Here is an 18,542-nt window from a genome sequence, read left to right as displayed (position 1 = left end):
TAGTGTCATTCTTCACATTTCCAATGAATTATCATCGCATTCCTATGTCTGCCAGCTGACAATCTGTGAAGTATCTTCTACGCTTGGAAACGGGATTCGCTTGATTTGTCAACTGGGTGTGTTTCAGGTAGGCTAAATATAAAAGGAACGATGGTTTATTTACATTCACTGTCGTTTGTCGTTGCTTCTTAAGACGTAAATGATTGATTATGGAGAGGTTGCTTTCGCGGGAGCTGTCTGTGGTCCTGAAATCTGAATGAGAGCATTATTGAAATTGTGTTGTCCATAAGGCGTCATTGTTGATACCTGTTTGTTAATCTGCCTGGCTAGGGTGTATGGTGCAGTTTTCTCATGTCTAATGCACCTCGCTTATCAATATGGTTGAGCATTTTGCTTTGGTCTTGTATCAAGTATCGAATATGCGAATTTCATACCAGTCTTTTTTTCTCGATGACAATATAGCATTGCAAACATTTCCCCGTTTCACATTATACATGTAGAGCAGCTATTTGAACAGGTTTAACGTTAACGGGTTCAGCCCAAAGCAGCATTGTTCTGTCATGTCTCCATTTGCTCAAATTTTCCCCAAAAGGTTAATTGTCGTGTGAAAGACTGATTTGTAATTATGCAGGCAAGCGCGTTGGCAACCGCTTTAAGATACATTGACTAACATAGGTATCGTAAACAGTTGTTGACCTTAGGTGCATGATTTCCCTCACCTTTTCATGACAACCATTCTTTCATCGTGTAGCCTAACATATCCTTCATGCCTACATTCTGGCAATCTGATGTGTTTTGCGTTCTGACTGAACAGGTGCTGACCTTAGAAACCAATACATGCTGACATTGAAAACTGCAGCTACTTTTCTACTTCAAATGAAAAATATACATTATTTCATATGCTTGGTATTGTAAAAAGCATGTTGTCAAGTACACAAACATTCATTGGTAATTAAGTTTGAAGGCACTTGTAAAGCCCTCCTGTTGTGTTCGTGGTCAAATGTGACCAATTGACAATTCTTTTTTCTCCAAAATATTGTTAACTTATTCTGACTACCATGAGGCTTCTTTGACTTTGTTAACACAGGACATCTGAACAACACACAAAACAAATTCTGATATTTTTTATAACAATTTGTGTGTTTAACTTTCGAACACCCATGTGTATTTCCGGTCAAAAATGACCGGCCATTAGAAATGAAGGGGTGAGAAAATGGTCAGTGTATAAAATTGAGTCCAGGCACATACTTATTGATCAGATGGACTGTATATGTGCTTCTGTACATTAAAACACACACACAAACACATCCTCACTTCCCCACTTTGCTTCTATGCCAGCCCCCACTGAAACCTTTCCCCAATAGAATCTTTCCCTTTCTGACTTGCATGAGCTCAGGTCAGTGAGGCCTGCAGGCCTTAAATAGCAAATTGAAGTATAAAATTGGTTATATTCAACAGAACACAAGTTGATACAAAGGTCTATCACAACATTAGATGATAATATGTGTGTTAATATGGATGTATAACAAGTTATAATCCAAATGACCGGGAACACAAAACTAGTAAATATAAAACGAACACAACAGGAGGGATAGTAGGCCAATCATCTATAACTATCAACTACACTATGCTATTGAAAGTTACCACTGGTAACTGTCATTGTTTATGACCATAACAGAGACAGGGTTAGTAAATACAGTTTTATGAGTTTAAGATGAGTGTGTAGCTGTTAAGGCATTATCACACTTTGATCACATTTTATGTTGACGTTTTTTGTGGCAGAGCCTCATTTGTCTGCACTAATTATTAGTTATTAAAAGTTCTTTGTCACCTTTTTCTGCAGTTTCTGTGATTTGTTGGACTTGCTGTTGTGCGGTGGTGATACTGGACCATGGCACAGACCAACAATCTGCAGAACACCAATGGGGAGGCCGATGACTCACCCAACATGCTAGTCTACAGGAAGGTAAGACCCCGAGTGGTTAATATAATCTAGCAATGAAAGCCGTGTGCCAACCTCTTCCTGATAAGATCACAAAGTTCTCTGTGTCTTCACTAACGAATCAGTATGAACCTCTTTGGGGGGGAAAAGCGGACTATTGTCTTGGGTTACAAATGCAATGCATTGAAGAGATTGATGTGCTGTGGCCTATCATTTTCTGGGTCAGTGACATGGAGTGCAAGGGTTGTCTAGTTGATGTGATCTCTATGCAATGCATCTCAGTACAGTGGCCCTTGGGCTGCTGGGGGTTGTTTGAACCTTCCGTTTTCCTGGCTCTTACCATACTGAAGAAATTTGCTGCAGAGCAAAGGCCAACTGCTTAATGACAGAGTCAGAGGAATAAATGTTGTTTCCGATTCATTCAATAGCAGGCACACTAATTGTCGAAGCGTTTATTACTGGAGAAGCTGCTCTTCAGTCTCCATGCTTGCCCAATAGTGACAACAAAGCAGCAATTTTAGTTGAAAATTGTGGGGTCGTGTTCCTTTGCTGGTGAATTGCATGTCCTTTAATGTTTTATTTTCAATTGAGTAATAATTATCCAGGAGAAAGCTGACAATGATTACTGAGAGTTTCAGTAAGAATAATGGGCTATATATTTTCAAGGCAGTAATGTGCCATTAATTCGGTGGTGCACTCTAGGGGAATAAGAATATTCCTCAAGAGATAGTGAACTGTTAGCTGGCTAGTGAGCACTTCTTCACTTGCATTCATTAGAAAGAAGCCAAACAAGAAAGCAAATAGGCATGAATAGGAACTTGCTAGCTAGTTTGCAATTTAATTTTAGAAGACTGAATGTTGTTCCCTCTTACAAATGGAATCTATAAGCTGCTAGATGCACCAGTCAATACCAGGTAAATGAATAAAGTAACTTAAAGCTGTTGGAGGAGATTATTTTTGGAACACTTAGGCTAAAATATCTTGATGGTCTGACCATTGTTGTGGGACATTACGCGCTAAGACTTTGTATTCGAATTGGATATGTAATTTGTGAATAAAAATGTCAGCATTGTACTAGCAACTCTGGAGACAGACAGACAGACAGACAGAAAGACAGACATTGTTATCCACCAGCTTAACAAAGAATTGTGACCTGTTTTAAGAATTGCAGTGAGCATGAGCAATTGAACTAATATCATGGAACTCTGCCAGTAATCTTAAAGGATAATTATGTAAGGGATAATGTACAGAACGCCGGTCATTATGGAGAAAATAAGTCCCGACAGGGCGAACCGGACCCCGACGCGCCAGCGGAGCTTGAATCAAACATTCTTTAGAACACAGCTGATCAACCGTCTGCTTTCACTTTTGAATGAAGTTTGGTTGAGTGTTTGAACATCGAATAGTTGTTTTGTTCCACTGCCTCTCCTGGTGACTCTTTTGATCTGTTATGAGGGCCTGAATGCTACTGGTTTGCCTTATAGAGGAGTCCATCCTTGGAGTTGATGTTACTTTTTCAAAAGCAAATCATGAATCACTGTCTCATGGTTTTGCCATTCAGTCTTTCTTCAAGTCTGCCAGGAGGTGTGGGATTGAGGCAGTCCTGTTGAGTGAGATGGTCGTGTTTTGGCCCAGGGCTCAGTGTGGGTCTGGTGGATTGGAAAAGGAGTTTCAGCCTGGCTTGGCTAAGTCGAGCACAATTCAGTCCTGTCAGAACATGAGTGGTAGGCTCAGTGTTTATGTTTTGATGTTAGCAGGGTTAGGACAGGGTTAACTGCAAACTGCAAAGTTAGAGTTGAGATTAGATTACTTTCAGAGTTAGTGAACAATTGACAGACAGTCAAGAAATGGAACTGAGTGGCAGTTCATTGAGTTTATACTACTAGGCTAATTCATTCTTGTAATGACCTTTCCAAAATGTCCTGGGCATTTAATTTTAGAACATGGTCCCATCTGGAAAAGGCTCATTTGGCTATACGAAAGCCTTCTGGTTGTAAAAAACATTCTGAAGGAAGAATATGTTACCAAAGATCTAGAAAGTTTTCCATGTTATGTTTTGTTTGGTGACCTGGTAGCAGGGTCGTCGGACTGGGGGTAAAACCACTACTGATAGGGGCCCAAGGTGAGAGAGGGCCCTTGAAAAGTCTGGAATATTGAGGAACATGGGGGCCCATCAGGACTGCCTATGCAGGGGCCCAGGATCTTGTGCTACGCCCCTGCCTGGTAGGTTGGTACTCCAAAACATGCAGAGCACAAGGAAAACCAATAACTTTGGTCTGGCTGACCTCAGTTGGATAATATCGTTACTGAACATTGATACACCTTTTCTTTCATTGTCTGTCTGCATTCCTAGCCTCCTTTTTTCATTTTTACATTTTTAATCTCTCTGACATCACTCTAAATTAATAAGATACACTAGTACCTTTTATAAATGTGATGTATGAGGATAGAAAATAAAATATATCTGTAGAGCTAAAATGTGAAGAAGTGAAACTGCATACCTGCATCCAAATAGAAGCTACATGACACACACACACACACACACACACACACACACACACACACACACACACACACACACACACACACACACACACACACAGAAGGATTCACATAATTTCTCCATACTCATAGAGGCTTTGAAGTGTGATCGCAAAGGAGAGTGCGTTTTATTAGCTATGCAGCAGAGTTCAGTGATCCCTTTGCTCTGCATTCAAACACTTACCAAACATTTCACTGGAAGCAATCAAACCGTCAGACTACTCTGTACTGGGAACACTCAATCACACAATTCGCTGCGTTGGATTGGATTTCCTTCAGGCAGAATTGAAAATAGTACAACAGGGCCTCAACTCAATGTCTGTCCAAGTCAATGCATAATTCATATTTAATATAACATTCTTGGTATACCATCTTTATGGGGAATGTTTCTCCACCTGTGTCATATCTAGAGAGCATGCAGTGAATGTAGGCCAGATGGTATTGGAGCGGGAAGAGGAGATGAAGGGTGTGAAGAAATGATCAAGTGACTCATTACTTTTTCTGTTCATCTGTGTATCATTCATTGGCTCTGGCCTCTCTGTACACACTTGACTGAGGCTACTGTTGGCAGTTTGAATGTTATTTCCTCACATGGATAGGCCACTGGTCTAGACCATGAACTGCGACTCATCTCTTACTGAAAGGAAACAATCTTGATCTGTGAGGCGTACTGCATTCTCAAATGGCTGAACATTGACTGGAGACAGAAGCAGATTGGAGTTGTCTGTATTGTAGAGTGTTAGTCAAAGTAGCCACGTAGCTTCAATGTATTTTGGGTGTTTTTTGTGGTCAGTTGTGTTTGGATCTAAATGTATTCATGTAAGACGTTCACTGTGTTACCGTTTTTGCTAATTATATTTCGGAGAGTATAAATATTTCAACTGACACACTAAACCCTGTTTGCACTGACACATTTTCTGATTGGTGCCCTTGTTCCATGTCATTTGTCACTGTCATGAACATCTTTGACATTATAGCATTGTGCTTGTAAGAACAGTTGTTGGGTATTTCATTTACTCAAATGCACACACACATAAATGTGACTGTAACATCTTATTGTAGCATCTAGTGTGGAGACAGGGGCATTTGCTATTTTTCATTCTTGCACTCTAATATGCAATGATGTTTATCTGGCATAAATGGGCCAACTGAAGTGCAATACAATCAGGCTCAAATGGTCAGTCAATCATGTTATTTGAATAACATTTAATACAGCCGAGTACAAAACAAGGCAATGCAGACATTCAAAGCAATGCAATTATGGCACACATTTCATAAATGGAACACTGTCCTTTAGTTACAGCAACTGAATCTGAGGCCGCATTGTATATTGTGGACAAGCCTTGCAGTGAGTTTAGATATGACATGGCACAGACAGAGTGACTTCATTTGCACAAAAATATCAAGCTGACTTTGGCACAACCTCATTTACATGGAAGTCCCAGTTCATTTCCACTCCCACTCACTCCCCTCCGCCCTCCTCCTGTGCAGTGAATATGGTACTAAAATACCAATGGAGCCTACAGAAGTCCACAATCCAAATCATGTTCCAACAGAAGTATAGTGTAGTGTTTCTAGTGTTACAGTACTCTATTTTTAAAAAGTGTGGATTGGTTTAGTTTAGTATTGTGGGCCTGTTTAGTAGTCAGTCTGCATTACACAATCCCTCACTGGGCCTAATTATTTGACCAAGGGCGGAGAGGCGGGACGCACAAACAAGGAAGCTAAAAGTCCTTGTCTGCAATAAATGGGAAGTAGCCTAATAACACCTGTGATAGGACTGAAATACACTATAGTCCACTGTGCAATGGCAACCACATTTAAGTGAAGGATACACTGGGAAAAGGGATTTGCCAGCATTGGCTAACACACCATACCCTCTAAAGGCTAGCACACCATACCCGCTAAAGTGTATGATCAGTAGGAGAAATAGTACAAAAATAAACAGCAAAATAAAACAGCCTCACGATGCATGAGCCATTCAGTAGCCTGATAACCTTATGTAATGTTACACACAACCTAGACCCAGAACACTATTTCTGGCAATATAGCTAACTGTCTTTCTTATTCAAAATATAAAAAAGTGATATTGAGTATTTGTCAAAATATCTATTCTTTGCTATAAATTAGGTACATTCTCAGTTCCAAGATCAAAGCTTTGCCCATCTGAAATCTGACAAGCAACTTGTTACACAGTGTTGCCATTGAGATGCCTTGAACCAACAAACATCTATTCAAGTAAACGACGTCTGAAACAAGCAGAGGACTAGCAGGTGAACTTTACGTACTCACGCTTCAGAACGCCTGAGGTAGCCGTGGCAGGGGGGTACTCAGACTTCAATCATGGCTTGGCTCTGTGTGAACGGTGTGATGTGTCAATGTTTTACATTGGGGAATGTTTATAATTACAGTGCATGAAAATGCACTGTACTGTTCTTCCTAGGCTTCTTCTTATTACAGTGCATGAAAATGCACTGTACTGTTCTTCCTAGGCTTCTTCTTATTCTTCTTCTTCTTCTAACGCATTTAATGCAGCTTCAACCGTTTAACGTAGAAACTTCATTCAAACTTTGTTACGTAGGTCTTACTTGGGATAAGAGTGCTATGTATTTTTCATCTTTGTAACTTTTATACTTTTTAAACTATTAATTAAAAACTATCAAAATTTCCCCATTGACTTAACATTGCCCTTTATGACATCACAGCAATTAGAATCCTGTGGCAGGTGTTCGGGCCACCTGGATCAACTGCCACTTTCAGGCTTTAAGCATACAAACTGGCCCTATTAAGACTACACATCCTGTTCAACTGCTTCCTCTGCCAAAAACTGTTTCAAAATAAAAGTCCTCACTACAATATTTTACTGTTAAACAATTTAAGCCTTTAAACTACTGAACTTTTTAACTGTTCAGCCATTGTAACTGTTACTTGTCATCAACTATGACTCCTGCCCACTGTAGCTAGTTAGCTAAGTAACTTGGTTAGCATAGTTAGCATGCTAGCATGTTAGCATGCTAGTTAGCATGCTAGTTAGCATTTTTAGCAAAACTGCTAAAAATGATTAGCTAAGTTAGCTAAGTCACATGGTTAGCATAGTTAGCATGCTAGCATGTTAGCATGCTAGTTAACATTTTTAGCAAAACTGCTAAAAATGATTAGCTAAGTTAGCTAAGTCACATGGTTAGCATAGTTAGCATGCTAGCATGTTAGCATGCTAGTTAGCATTTTTAGCAAAACTGCTGAAAATGATTAGCTAAGTTAGCTAAGTCACATGGTTACCATAGTTAGCATGCTAGCACGTTAGCATGCTAGTTAGCATTTTTAACAAAACTGCTAAAAATGATTAGCTAAGTTAGCTAAGTAACGTGGTTAGCATAGTTAGCATGCTAGCGTGTTAGCATGCTAGTTAACATTTTTTGTAAAACTGCTAAAAATGATTAGCAAAGTTAGCTAAGTAACATGGTTAACATAGTTAACATTTTAATATTGTTAGCATGCTAGTTAGCATAGTAACTTAGTTAACATTGTTATCTTTGTTAACATACTTAGCATAACTGCTAGCAAACATTGGAGCCATTCCAACTGTTAGTTATTGTCAACTATCTGCCTAAATAATTTAACCATTTCAATTATCAACCTATTTAACTGTTCAGTCATTCCAACTATATTAAACCTTATCTACCAAGCAAATAATTTAACCATATGAACTCATCATATTTTTGCATTTTCATGCACTGTATTTCCTTCAGGAAATGCTTTTCTAGTTACAGTGCATGAAAATGCACTGTACTGTTCTTCCTAGGCTTCTTCTTATTCTTCTTCTTCTTCTAACGCATTTAATGCAGCTTCAACCGTTTAACGTAGAAACTTCATTCAAACTTTGTTACGTAGGTCTTACTTGGGATAAGAGTGCTATGTATTTTTCATCTTTGTAACTTTTATACTTTTTAAACTATTAATTAAAAACTATCAAAATTTCCCCATTGACTTAACATTGCCCTTTATGACATCACAGCAATTAGAATCCTGTGGCAGGTGTTCGGGCCACCTGGATCAACTGCCACTTTCAGGCTTTAAGCATACAAACTGGCCCTATTAAGACTACACATCCTGTTCAACTGCTTCCTCTGCCAAAAACTGTTTCAAAATAAAAGTCCTCACTACAATATTTTACTGTTAAACAATTTAAGCCTTTAAACTACTGAACTTTTTAACTGTTCAGCCATTGTAACTGTTACTTGTCATCAACTATGACTCCTGCCCACTGTAGCTAGTTAGCTAAGTAACTTGGTTAGCATAGTTAGCATGCTAGCATGTTAGCATGCTAGTTAGCATGCTAGTTAGCATTTTTAGCAAAACTGCTAAAAATGATTAGCTAAGTTAGCTAAGTCACATGGTTAGCATAGTTAGCATGCTAGCATGTTAGCATGCTAGTTAACATTTTTAGCAAAACTGCTAAAAATGATTAACTAAGTTAGCTAAGTCACATGGTTAGCATAGTTAGCATGCTAGCATGTTAGCATGCTAGTTAGCATTTTTAGCAAAACTGCTGAAAATGATTAGCTAAGTTAGCTAAGTCACATGGTTACCATAGTTAGCATGCTAGCACGTTAGCATGCTAGTTAGCATTTTTAACAAAACTGCTAAAAATGATTAGCAAAGTTAGCTAAGTAACATGGTTAACATAGTTAACATTTTAATATTGTTAGCATGCTAGTTAGCATAGTAACTTAGTTAACATTGTTATCTTTGTTAACATACTTAGCATAACTGCTAGCAAACATTGGAGCCATTCCAACTGTTAGTTATTGTCAACTATCTGCCTAAATAATTTAACCATTTCAATTATCAACCTATTTAACTGTTCAGTCATTCCAACTATATTAAACCTTATCTACCAAGCAAATAATTTAACCATATGAACTCATCATATTTTTGCATTTTCATGCACTGTATTTCCTTCAGGAAATGCTTTTCTAGTTCTTATTCTTCTTCTTCTTCTAACGCGCTTAATACAGCTTCAACCGTTTAACGTAGAAACTTCATTCAAACTGCGTTGCGTAGGTCTTACTTATGACATGGGTGCTATGTATTTTTCATCTTTGTAACTTTTATACTTTTTAAACTATTAATTAAAAACTAATCAAAATTTCCCCATTGACTTAACATTATGATTATGACATCACAATACAGCCGTTAAGCAATTAGAATCCTATGGCAGGTGTTCGGGCCACCTGGATCAACTGCCAGTTTCAGGCTTTAAGCATACAAACTGGCCCTATTAAGACTACACATCCTGTTCAACTGCTTCCTCTGCCAAAAACTGTTTCAAAATAAAAGTCCTCACTACAATATTTCACTGTTAAACAATTTAACCCTTAAAACTACTGAACTTTTTAACTGTTCAGCCATTGTAACTGTTACTTGTCATCAACTATGACTCCTACCCACTGTAGCTAGTTAGCATGGTTAGCATAGTTAGCATGTTAGCATGCTAGCATGTTAGCATGCTAGTTAGCATTTTTAGCAAAACTGCTAAAAATGATTAGCTAAGTTAGCTAAGTCACATGGTTAACATAGTTAGCATGCTAGCATGTTAGCATGCTAGTTAGCATTTTTTGCAAAACTGCTAAAAATGATTAGCTAAGTTAGCTAAGTCACATGGTTAGCATAGTTAGCATGCTAACATGTTAGCATGCTAGTTAGCATTTTTTATAAAACTGCTAAAAATGATTAGCTAAGTTAGCTAAGTCACATGGTTAGCATAGTTAGCATGCTAACATGTTAGCATGCTAGTTAGCATTTTTTATAAAACTGCTAAAAATGATTAGCTAAGTTAGCTAAGTCACATGGTTAGCATAGTTAGCATGCTAGCATGTTAGCATGCTAGTTAGCATTTTTTACAAAACTACTAAAAATGATTAGCGAAGTTAGCTAAGTCACATGGTTAATATAATTAACATGTTAGCATGCTAATTAGCATAGTTATCATAACTAATAAAAATGATTAGCTAGGTTAGCTAAGTCATATGGTTAGCATAGTTAACATTTTAACATTGTTAGCATGCTAGTTAGCATAGTAACTTGGTTAACATTATTATCTTTATTAACATAGTTAGCATAACTACTAGCAAACATTGGAGCCATTCTAACTGTTAGTTATCGTCAACTATCTGCCTAAATAATTTAACCATTTCAATTATTAACCTATTTAACTGTTCAGTCATTCCAACTATATTAAACCTTATCTACCAAGCAAATAATTTAACCATATGAACTCATCATATTTTTGCATTTTCATGCACTGTATTTCCTTCAGGAAATGCTTTTCTAGTCATCTTTGCTCTTCAAAACTATTACAAATTCAAAGCTCCTGCATAACGAGTGGACAGGAAAAGACTAAAGTCATGTCTGAAACTCAGTGTGCTTTCCTGACTCATGAGCTATGATGCATTATTGGATTTTAAGCAAATTAAGAAGAGATTAATTGTGTGGAGGGAAAGGATCTTGGGGCTGTCTATAGTAAATCTATGCAGTGTTACGAGCAATAAAGCAACATTTATTCTTCATCAACTAAGCCCATCCACTAACCATCTATCAGTAATATAATTTCTATTTGAGTTTTTATTGGATGTAAATGGATGTTTGACCACATCTTATTTTTATAGGACTATTTTGCTTGTTTGGGTAGGTCTTGGGCAGACATCAACACACACTCACAAAGATCACACCCTTCAAAGTTGTCAATATATGTTAGGTTAATTGGTCCCTCAGGAAGCATTGGCTCTATGGTGAGATGAGGTGACTGGCATAGGAGGCTAATTAAAGATTGCATGCTGCGTATTAGGGTAAATTATCACCCAGCCTTATGCCAAAGCTCTGTCATTTTTTGTCTCTAAGCTTTTTACTGTAAACATTCAGAAATGTACACTAGCAGAAGTCCATGGCAACCATACCTACCCATGATGTTCTGATTCTGCTATAATGAGAGGTGCTAGAGTGTGATATGCCTGGCCTGAACTATGCTGCCTCTGTTCATGGGTGCTCATTGATTCAGACAAGGTTCTGCAGTCCTAACTGAAAAACAACTATAACTCTCCAGTGTATCCAGGAAACGGCTATCTGATCATTGCCACAATATCAACCAGAGGACACATGGAATGTTTTATCTCATTTAATGACCTCAGGATAAAACTGTCTTTCACTCTTTCTGGTGTTTTGTGTTATTTTCTGTACTGATATACCACACAGTTCCTGCCTTTGGACAGGATGACGGTAACTCAACATTTCTGGTGTAATATTATGTAATATTATCTGGTTGGATTATGTACTCCTCTGAAAGGTAGCTTGTATTACATTGTCCCTTGTATAGCATGCATTGTGTGGTATGCATTACTATATAGGTATTCTCTGTATCGTCTCGAATGTCATGGCCTTTTGAGAATGGAGGGGATATCCCAGATGGGACGCAGTGCATTAGATAAGAAAGTTAAAGTTACTGATGTTCAGTTTTGTCAAACAATGGCACAGTGAGGTAAAGCAGAATTCACCAGCATTTGTATTTGAAAAGACTGAACATCTTTTGTGAGTCTTTTTAGGAGGAGGAGACAAATCAAACACTACCCTGTCTGGATTGAAAGGTTGTCATGGTTTCCAGTCAATAGATGCTAGTACAGTGTGTGCCTATGAGTATCTGTGGGTGCATGTATTAGTGTGTCTGTTTGTCTGTCTGAGGCGTGTTTGTGGTGACTAATTAGGAGAATATCAAGGCATCGCAGCCTCAGTAATGAGTCAGAGATAGGCCAGCTCGACGGGTGACACAGGCCCAATGACCGGCCCTCTCAACGCTGTCCTCCTGTATCGGCCTGTACTGGTTCACGGCCTGTTTGCCGTCCCATCCTAGAAGCAGGCCGTGGTCTAGCTCTCTCTCGTTATTTCTCTCTTTCCATACTCATCTCTCAGTCTCTGCCTGATGCCCTGGTACTCTGCCAGCGATGACTCTCTCCTCCTGTGTTCTCGCTCTCCCTCTCTGTCTTTCACACACCCCTCCCTCGTTCCTGCTCCTTTTTCGTCTCGATTTCTCTTGCTCTCTCTCTCTGTCTGTCATACATGCACATTTTTATCTCTCTCTCTCTCTCCCTCTCTCCCCTCTCTCATGTCTTTCACTCTCTCATCTCTTTGAAGTTCTCTTCTCATCCTGCCAGTACGCACTCCAATCAGGCCAGTTTTTTTTCTCTGAGAATAAATAGATTTGGAACTAAGAGGTTCATCTCAAGGATGTCCTTATTTATTTATAATTTAATGTCAATTGTTGATTCCCATATGAGTCATTCTTTACACAAGCTTAAGTTAATGTGGACAACCAGTGGGCATCTTCAACATGTCTTACTTTTATTTACAAAAACAAAAAATGATACGACTATATAAAGTACCTATGACTCACAAGTCCCTTTTTGGTGAAATTAAAAAAGTGAAGATGAACAAATTCAAAAGAGGACAGACACATACGCTATAGTGTCTTATGTTCTGCAAAGTGACTGTTCCTCCTCCTTATGTAAGGGCTACAGTCCTCCTATATGGTGAATGGAATTGATTGGTGAAACCCATAAAATAATGGGACTTACTGTAATATCAAACCATGTTTCCGTTGCCCCTAGTAAAGAACATCTCACTAGAGATGGACTCGGGAGATTGTTGTAAGTTAATTATATAAATGGGTGCTTTGCATTGAAGTAAGGCTCTTCCAAGTTTCTTTAATGGCACATGCAGTGCACTACACAGGCAGCTTACTGGAAAAGGAAGAATGTCTGATACTGTATATAAATCCATACTATGCATTACATAATCTATACATTCGTCTTAATATGAATGATGCCAATTCAATCTGTTATAGTTCTTTACATTTACAGAACTGCATTTCAAAGTAAGCCTTGTTCACTGACTTTGTACCTGTACTGTATTGGTGCATTACTGTTTGGTGCTGCAAAGCTGCATAAAACTGGTACTCTTCAAAACAACAATCTCATTTCCCCAACCTGAGGCCATAACCATTTGGTGAATATAATCTAACAAATAGTAAGACATTGAAATTGACTACATATTTTCTGTACAGTTCCCCCCACAAATTGATAATTAAACAACCCTGTTTATTGCTCCCCAAACAAGAATGGTTTGTGATGAAATTTGTTAGGATTTTGCGTGGCCTCTCCATGCCTGGTTTTCTCGGCAGCCGCTGTGTGTTCTCCTCCCTCTTCCTCTCTGCTGTCCCTGAGGATCACCTGCTCTCCGCCAGTTCAAGACAGTTCTCTGACAAATCTGCAGGGTGTGAAATCCGAGTCCTGTGGATTATCTTGTTTTATGTCTGCTTACTGATGATTATTTTTTATGGTGCCTCGAGACTTCAGTCACTGGTGCTGCATCTTCCAGCCTACATGCTTTGGAAGATCATGCCACAACTATACTTCCTAGTTCCTTTCCATATGGGAGTAATGCGAAGAGCACGGCTATAGTCTTTGGGCACAGTACCACCTCGAGCCTTGTATTCCATAGAATGAGACATAATCCATATTATAATGGATTCGTTTTTCATTGAAGGTCATTGTATCTTCTCAAATAAAATTAGCTTGAACAAAAACATGAGTACAGTGCACCATTTTTCAATATGCAATTACTTTAAATATTAGACAGATATGCTTTTGGTTGAGCTTTATGCCAAAAATACCGAAGCAAGCAAGTTTAAGTGTTTTCATGGCTATCTAATGGAAAAATGAGTCTTTGGTTGGATCGTAAAATTGTCTTTGAGTTGATCAAGGTTAAGGATGTTTATCGTCAACATCACACCGCTCATTTTAGTTTTGACCTTCTGGCACTGTGCAGGGAACAATCACAGGTATGGAGGTGTTGATTAGAACGCCCTGCCCGACTGCACAGAGACCAGCCTGCCCTGTATCGCTCTGTCTGTCGCTCCTGATCATTACAGACCACACAGACATGCTGTGGTGAAACTGACTGACTTGTTTCATTTGGATAGAATTGAGTTATGTAATTGCTAAGGGTGCTAAAGTGTTGTTTTTTGTTTCGGAACGTGACGGCTGTGGGATTTTGACGGCACTTGTGTTAGTCTGGGGGAGTGACCTTAGAGGCCGACTGTCTGGGCTGACTGACGCACTTTCTCCAGACGATGCTGTGGATGCCGGTGACGGTAAGCACCGCCAGCTGGTGGGGCTTCATCACTATTCCGCTCACACCGAGTCCCCTGTTGTCAGGCACGTGTAACATTGGAGGGGCGAGTTATCCCTCTTTCTTCTCTCAAACTCTGTCTCACCATCCACTTTTTTAATCTCTTTCCTCCCTCCCTCCCTCCCTCTGTCTGTCTGTCTCCTTCTATTTCCCCACCTTCCTTTCCCTTCTCTCTCTCTCTCTCTCTCTTTCTCTCTATCTCTCCATCTCTCCACTGTCTTTCTGATCAGAGTCTAAAAATAGACACCTCACCCCTCCTCTTCTTTGACGTGTCTGTTTTCCCCCCTTCCTTTTCTATCTCTGTCTCTCATTTTGTTGTTTGCCTGCATGGGCAAACATGACTCTCAGATTCTGATAACGCTCGGAAAGGTGGTTTCTCCGTAATCATATTCAGGGTAATTTGCCCTCAACTTAACATATTGAAAAACAGCAACACCTTGAAAAATCTTTCAGAACTGTGTAGATGACCTTGCCAAAAGAGGATACTTTCACTGTGGCAAAATACAATGATGATGGACGATCATGTTTCTAGAGATGAGCAGAGATGTGCTGGTGACTGTTGCTATGTTCATGTATGGCGGAGTGTTTTATAGGGTCTTCCAAGGACGACCATACAGCCTGTAGTAGGTAACGCCTTTTCCAGAGGGGTAGAAAGGAATGTCTGAGGTATTACCATTTAGCTCACCATGACCTTGACAACGGTGAAGCAATCATGCATTAGTTTGAACCTTACGTAACAGTGAGCGCTGAACTTAATGTTCATGTTGTGGGTGTGATGTTCATATTTAATCCATCACTCCACCAAATGTCCTTTTGCTTGTGTTATTATGCTGCATTTTTTCTGTTTTATGTAATTTATTTATTTAGAAATGGGGCCTTGGCATAGCAGGTGGGCAGCGATTCTCCCTCACTGTAGAGTTCTCACATACCGCCCACACACAAAGAGACACAGAGAGAGAGAGAGAGAGAGAGAGAGAGAGCAAAGTGAAAATACTGAGAGAGAGAGGAAGTGTCAACTTATATATTCAAATATTTTACTCTTCTAAATGTCTAAAGCTAGTTTAGGGCTTCTGGCCAAAAGCTCTGGCAGGTAACAAGCAGGCTCCAGCTTTTGAAGTGAAAGGAGAGCTGCTCAGGGTACCTCCCTCTCCTTGGGCCGATTCACTTTAGACCTCTGCATGAAAATGGACAGCTTAGGCTCATGTTCTGCCTTCTGTATTGAAAGTACAGTATATGAGTCATTGTGTGGGTGTTGGGCTCTCTGTATCACCTTGTTGCGGGCTATGGGCTGTCTCTCTTTATTTGACCTGAAAAAAGCAGTGGGATGTTGAGTTTTAAAGTTAACTTGCGAAAGTTGCTCTAAAATCATATAATCAAAGAAAAGGAGAGAGGTGGAATACAAGAGAGCAGTAAAGAGAAGCTGAAAGCAGTAACGTTTTACTGCATTCCTGCTTTATTTTTGGCATTGTGAACTTAGTTAACCTATGATGGGTCAAATGAGAATGATTGAAGGTATTTCAACAAGCCTTTCCCTTAGGGTGTGAGATGGTGTAGTCTGGGGACAGAAAAAGAGAGAGTTAGGGAGAAAGCGAGAGAGAGAGAGAGAGGGAGAGAGAGAGAGAGAGAGAAAGTGAGAAAAATGAGGGACAGGAGTCGCCCTGAGGTACAAGCATGCATCAGGAGTGGGAGAGCTGGGATGCAGAATTATACAGCAGTACCCTTTCTGGCAAGACTGCATGCTGTGGACACATAAGATGAGTGTGTACGTCTTTCCTTCTGCTGCATTTCCTTCTATTTTCAAAGCTATTTCACATCCATGCTGTTTGTTCTGACAGAAACCTGTAATGGTCATTCTTTCTATGACAGCCTTTGACCAATTTGGAGATCCACAGATACTGAAGCAGATGCGGAATGATTGTGTGTTTTTGAATCAGCTCTACAGAATGGTGCCCTGGACATTGCTAATAATACTCAGCACCACCTTTTGAGGAGCCCTCTGCTACTGAACACTTCGATGAATAATTGCATACGTGTCCTGACAACAGAGGTAATAAATAAGCAATAGACAACAAAGGCAAACGGGCTGTTCAGTTTCACTGGCTCCTCCAGCTAAAATTAGATCTGGAATGGTGTCATACCAACAACAGTTTTGTAGTGAGCCTGACCATGGCCAATACAATCAGGCAAGATGATATCAGAGAAACTGTCGACAGATCAGAAGTGCTAAGGGAGACTTCAAAGCACAAGAGAAAGCGAAAGAAGAGCTGCTCGGGGTACGTCCCTCTGCTTGGGCCAGTTCATTTTGGACCTTTGCATGAAAATGGACAGCTTAGGCTCATGTTCTGCCTTCTGTATTGAATGCACAAGTATATGAGTCATTGTGTGGGTGTTGGGCTCTCTGTATTACCTTGTTGCGGGCTATGGGCTTTCTCTCTTTATTTGACCTGAAAAAAGCAGTGGGATGTTGAGTTTTAAAGTTGCGAAAGTTGCTCTAAAATCATATAATCACAGAAATGGAGAGAGGTGTAATACAAGAGAGCAGTAAAGAGAAGCTAAAAGCAGTAAAATTAGAGGCTTTACTGCATTCCTGCTTTATTTTTGGCATTGTGAACTTAGTTAACCTATGATGGGTCAGATGAGGATGATTGAAGGTATTTCCCTTAGGGTGTGAAATGGTGTAGTCCGGGGACAGAAAAAGAGAGAGTTAGGGAGAAAGCGAGAGAGAGAGAGGGAGAGAGAGAGAGAGAGAGAAAGTGAGAAAAATGAGGGACAGGAGTCGCCCTGAGGTACAAGCATGCATCAGGAGTGGGAGAGCTGGGATGCAGAATTATACAGCAGTACCCTTTCTGGCAAGACTGCATGCTGTGGACACATAAGATGTGTGTGTACATCTTTTTGGAGCCTGCTGTGTTTTCAAGGTGCTAAACAGTCAAGGGCACAGCAGCAATTTCATGTAGTCATTTTTGGCAACATTGGGCCAGATACTTGCCCAGTGGTGCAAACGGGAATACACATGGTGCATAGTGTCTGTGCAGAAATGGGTTTTCCTGTAATTGAGCTGGTTGTGCCACATGTGTCTTGATATTATAGATGCACTTAAACAAATATTTGGGCTATTAAATTGACTTCTTAACTTCTTACCCCATTGATGGTCATAATATGTGATCACATTATATCCCTCTCTCTGAGCCTACTGAGGCATGTTAAGCCTGAAAGCCAGTCGACTTTATGGGCAAAACAGACAAGAATAGGCAAGCAACATGGAGCAAGTGAGGTGAACATCCAGAACAGTTTCAGCCCCATGGGCCATGGGCAGCTACACTGGAAACAAGAAAGAGATGGGTTGTCAAATTGACTAAAGAACATTATATATGAATTACACATGTTTGTCTTGAAAACATGAGATTATTATGGTATGCTGAACCAACTAAATAGGAGATGGCATTCACCTCCAATTCAATCGTGTATTACATTGTATGTAAATTAATGAAGTAAGGGAACACAAATGATCATGTGGGGTCTCCAGAGAATCTGCTGCCACCGTGTCTTTGTTTAATGGATTCCCATTAGCCTTAAAAGTTTTTATATTTTAATGATGTTCATTATGTTCTCTGATACCATGTTAAAGGCCATACTTTATTACCACCATGAGCATGAACACTCAAGATCTCAATGGTGCCATTGTTTTGTTCCTTTAAAGTAAAGGATGTTTGTTGATGTTGCTGCTAGAGTTGATGCAATATACTTACAAACCATGACACTGCAGTATATTGCAGTAGTTGCAGTGACATTGCAATATTTTCAACTACTGATCAAATCT

At 39.5% G+C, this 18,542-nt stretch overlaps 1 protein-coding gene across 4 annotated transcripts in view; it reads left to right on the top strand.

Annotated features, from left to right (window-relative positions):
* The first annotated feature begins 10 nt into the window (after positions 1–10).
* Positions 11–18,542, top strand: part of rgs7a (regulator of G protein signaling 7a) — a 47,263-nt gene continuing 28,731 nt past the window's right edge. For all 4 annotated transcript variants that reach the window (XM_076286140.1, XM_076286141.1, XM_076286142.1 and 1 more), the window contains exons 1-2: positions 11–127; positions 1,844–1,966. In XM_076286140.1, coding sequence (XP_076142255.1) covers positions 1,892–1,966 — 75 coding nt within the window. In that variant the 5' untranslated portion in view covers positions 11–127; positions 1,844–1,891. The remainder of the gene's footprint in view (positions 128–1,843; positions 1,967–18,542) is intronic.

Source organism: Alosa pseudoharengus, unplaced genomic scaffold, assembly GCF_046254945.1.
Source record: "Alosa pseudoharengus isolate Yale_2024_CS ecotype anadromous, Long Island Sound unplaced genomic scaffold, YU_APseudo_1.1 YU_APseudo_1.1_scf_15, whole genome shotgun sequence".
NCBI lineage: Eukaryota > Metazoa > Chordata > Actinopteri > Clupeiformes > Clupeidae > Alosa > Alosa pseudoharengus.
The sequence above is the reverse complement of the archived record's forward strand: the minus strand, read 5'-3'. Positions and strand labels throughout refer to the sequence as shown.